Raw genomic sequence first — 4,274 nt, forward strand, 5'->3', positions numbered from 1 at the left:
TTGTTTAACAACTCCTCCCTGTCTAATGTTACTTGTCTAATAAGATTACATTAAAAGTGTGAGTAACGTAACGATAACAGCGTTATATAGTTTACACTCACATCACATCTGATTACAAGTGTGAACATTAAAATACTATTTCTTACCTAACCATCATCATTTACGAGTCAGTAAAAGGCTTATGATAGGCTACCTGACCAGCGTCTTCTTCATCTGTTGTCTTCCTCTTCTTAGAGAAGTATCTGAACAAGCTCATCTGAAAATGCAGTCAGCAGTTAAAACATAATGACGTGTAGATATTAGCTTAATGCTATCAATTAGTTTACCCAAGTTAGCGTCACTGAGTTGGCTAATAAATCTACCTTTTCTCCGGTAATTCGCTGCCTTATTCCTCACGACTTCACTTCTCTGACTCTCACCTGGTGCCTGACGTGACGTCACTTTCAAGGCCGCGCTCTCGCGAGTAATTAACTCCAATAGGATCCTCCAACCACCCCCCCACTCCCTCCCTCCCCTCCCCCCGCTGTTGCGCTCATCATCACACAGGCTGTGCTGTGAAGGTGGAGAGATGTGGCGGTGGTGCATTTGCGACAATAAAAAAAAAATAAAAGAAATTTGAAGGCGTGGCGGCTATGATTTAGCAGTGGCGGGCCGCCACTGCTAAATGAATGTAGAGGAAACACTGCATCTTGTTGTCAGGTTGTTTTTAGCGAATTCAGGTAGTTTCTCTGGTGATGGCACTTTTCCATCCTGTTCTTGGAGAAATGGTCAGAATTCAGTATGAAAAAGCAGTTTTGTTCACCTGTTGTATGTATGTTTTTATCTGGAAACACAATCTGAACATCTAGTTCAAAACCTCCCTGTCCCATATGTTTCCCCCTTTTTAAGTGTCTCCTGGATGAAAGGGACTTACCCAGGTTGGGCCTTTAAGCTCTGTCCAGACGTGGGATCATGGAGGCAGTGGGGGGGTCGCAGCAGAAGGTGTCTCTGGGTGTGAAGCCGACAGGTGTGGGATTATCAGTCGTATTGAAACAGTGTGTTTGTGTCTCAGGGGGAGCTGCTGGACGGGACGGCGGACTATCTGTCAGGCCTGGACGACCTGACAGACAGCGATTCGCTGCTCTCCAGGAAGAAGATTAAGAAGACTGAAAGTGGTATGTACGCGTGTGACTTGTGCGACAAAACATTCCAGAAGACCAGTTCCCTCCTAAGACACAAATATGAGCACACAGGTATATATCACATTTGCACACTTCTTTTTTACCCCACCCCCGATGCTTTTGTGCCCCTACCCTTCATATCTTATGTCTTCAGATTTTCTTTCATTCTCTTTGTTTTTTTAGTCACACGGCTCCCCACTCGTAGTTTTTCTTTCTCTTCTGTTCTTTCTGTTTTGTTCTCTGTAAACCATGGCCTTTAACATGTTCCTTTCTTTTCAGCAGGGGGTAGGGATCATTTAATATGGAGAGGATTACATAAACATTCAGCGCCCCAAATATAAGCAACATTTTCTCCGGCATCTCATTCATACTGTGATGTGTTTGTGTAGAGAGAGATGGAGGAGGGGGAGGAGGTGTGCATGTTTGCATGTGATGCTGTTTGTGCATGTGTGTGTACTCTGACTGTACGGAAGATCAAAAGGAAATATTAATTACAGCAGAGAGATGGTCCATTTCTTCCATTTTTAAACTGGAAACAAACAGTTTGTGATACAAACACAGGAGTAAATACTGAGAGGTGAAGCGCCTGTCAGCCTCCATCTGCAGCACACACACATCAACACATCACACGCACTAACAGACAGCTGATGGACAACCTATACGTTTATATTCTAACTTTAGGTGTCGACCGAAGACACCATGTCTGATATTTATGTTTCTGTATGAGTGTGATGAGCAGCCAACTATCCAACTATCTGTCTATCTACATTTAAACCCTCTGATGTCTCCATGTTCATATAAGATGAGATGAATCTTTTTTGTTCCCTGGAGAGGAAATGTAAATTTGACACAGCAGCACGAGCGGAAAATTTTAATAAGAAATAAATAAGAATAGAAACAGAATCTAATATAAATAAATTAAAATAAAAACACTATTTACAATAATAATATACAATGCAATTTAGGCAGTTCTGTACATGTGCAATATAAAAATAAAAAATTAAGGTTGTGCGGTTTGACCCAATTCTATTATATATATATACATACAGTGCATCCGGAAAGTATTCACACCCCTTGTCTTTCCCCACATTTTGTTATGTTACAGCCTTATTCCAAAATGGATTAAATTCCTTTTTTTTCTCATCAATCTACACACAATACCCCATAACGACAAAGCAATAAAGGTTTTTTAGAAATTTTTGCAAATTTATTAAAAATAAAAAACTGAAATATCGCATGTACATAAGTATTCACACCCTTTACTCAGTACTTTGTTGAGGCACCTTTGGCAGCGATTACAGCCTCAAGTCTTCTTGGATATGAAGCTACAAGCTTGGCACACCTGTACCTGGGGTATTTTTCCCTTTCTCCTCTGCAGATCCTCTCAAGCTCTGTCAGGTTGGATGTGGAGCGTCACTGCACAGTTATTTTCAGGTCTTTCCAGAGATGTTCAATCGGTCTCAAGTCTGGGCTCTGGCCAGGCCACTGAAGGACATTCACAGACTTGTCCCGAAGCCACTCCTTCGTTGTCTTGGCTGAGTGCTTAGGGTTGTTGTTCTGTTGGAAGATAAACCTTTGCCCCAGTCTGAGGTCCTCATACTGGGGACTAATGAGCGCTCTGGGGCATCAAGGATCTCTCTGTACTTTGCTCCGTTCATCTTTCCCTCGATCCTGACTAGTCTCCCAGTTCCTGCTGCTGAAAAACATCCCAACAGCATGATGTTGCCACCACCATGCTTCACCGTAGAGATGGTATTAGCCAGGTGATGGGAGGTGCCTGGTTTCCTGCAGATGTGACGCTTGGCATTCAGGACAAAGAGTTCAATCTTGGTTTCATCAGACCAGAGAATCTTGTTTCTCATGGTCTGAGAGTCCTTTAGGTGCCTTCTGGTAAACTCCAAGCGGGGTGTCATGTGCCTTTTACTGAGTAGAGGCTTCCGTCTGGCCACTCGACCATAAAGGCTTGATTGGTGGAGTGCTGCAGAGACGGTTGTCCTTCTGGAAGTTTCTGACATCTCCACAGAGGAACGCTGGAGCTCTGTCAGAGTGACCATCTGGTTCTTGGTCACCTCCCTGACCAAAGTCCTTCTCCCCTGATTGCTCAGTTTGGCTGGGCGACCAGCTCTAGGAAGAGTCCAGGTGATTCCAAACGTCTTCCATTTACGAATGATGGAGACCACTGTGCTCTTCAGGACCATCAATGCTGCAGAAATGTTTTTGTACCCTTCCCCAGATCTGTGCCTCGATACAATCCTGTCTCTGAGGTCTACAGACAATTCCTTTGACTTCATGGCTTGGTTTCTGCTCTGACAGGCACTGTCAACAGTGGGACCTTATATAGACAGGTGTGTGCCTTTCCAAATCATGTCCAATCAGTTGAATTTACTACAGGTAGACTCCAATCAAGTTGTAGAAACATCTCAAGGATGATCAGTGGAAACGGGATGCACCTGAGCTCCCTTTTGAGTGTCACAGCAAAGGGTGTGAATACTTATGTACATGCGATATTTCAGTTTTTTATTTTTAATAAATTTGCAAGAATTTCTAAAAAACCTTCTTTGCTTTGTCGTTATGGGTTAATTGTGTGTAGATTGATGAGAAAAAAGGAATTTAATCCATTTTGGAATAAGGCTGTAACATAACAAAATGTGGGGAAAGACAAGGGGTGTGAATACTTTCCGGATGCACTGTATATTCATAATGTGCAGTCGGCATCTGAACCACAGAGATCCAGAGTGAACAAACATTTCAGAAAGTAGAATTCAAATTTAATCTGAGGATGAATCAAAACATTGAATAAAGTTGTGGTTTCGAGTCAACGTCAATTTTCTGTTCTGCTCCATCTCCACACTGAAACAAGAGGCACAAACTAAAGACTGTGTTTTTCTATGACGTTAAGTGTAAATCACAAACCACAGTCCTGTTCTTCAGAACATCAGATGTTACATCCAGTGCTTCATAGAAACATGATGTGAAACAGCCTCATTAAATAAAACAGACTGAAACTTCATCAGGACATAAAACAACCTGCTGATCTCACCTGAGGACCGTCCTCTCCACAGGACCTGCTCCACCTCCCTCTCTTTCACTCTGTTGCATCATCACCCCCCCCCC

The 4,274-nt window shown here is 42.8% G+C and overlaps 1 protein-coding gene across 2 annotated transcripts in view; it reads left to right on the forward strand.

Annotated features, from left to right (window-relative positions):
• The window catches only part of zeb2a (zinc finger E-box binding homeobox 2a), a 53,677-nt gene that overhangs the window by 44,374 nt on the left and 5,029 nt on the right, over positions 1 to 4,274 (forward strand). Inside the window, exon 9 of one of the 2 annotated variants that reach the window (XM_023408595.2) lies at positions 1,052 to 1,645. In XM_023408595.2, the coding sequence (XP_023264363.1) occupies positions 1,052 to 1,420 (369 nt within the window). In that variant the 3' untranslated portion in view covers positions 1,421 to 1,645. Of the gene's footprint in view, positions 1 to 1,051; positions 1,646 to 4,274 lie in introns of those variants that run through there. The other variant, XM_023408596.2, reaches the window with a different exon arrangement.

Source organism: Seriola lalandi, unplaced genomic scaffold (genome assembly GCF_002814215.2).
Source record: "Seriola lalandi dorsalis isolate HSWRI2012SDOR001 ecotype SW California unplaced genomic scaffold, Sedor1 jcf7180002054369, whole genome shotgun sequence".
Taxonomy (NCBI): Eukaryota; Metazoa; Chordata; class Actinopteri; order Carangiformes; family Carangidae; genus Seriola; species Seriola lalandi.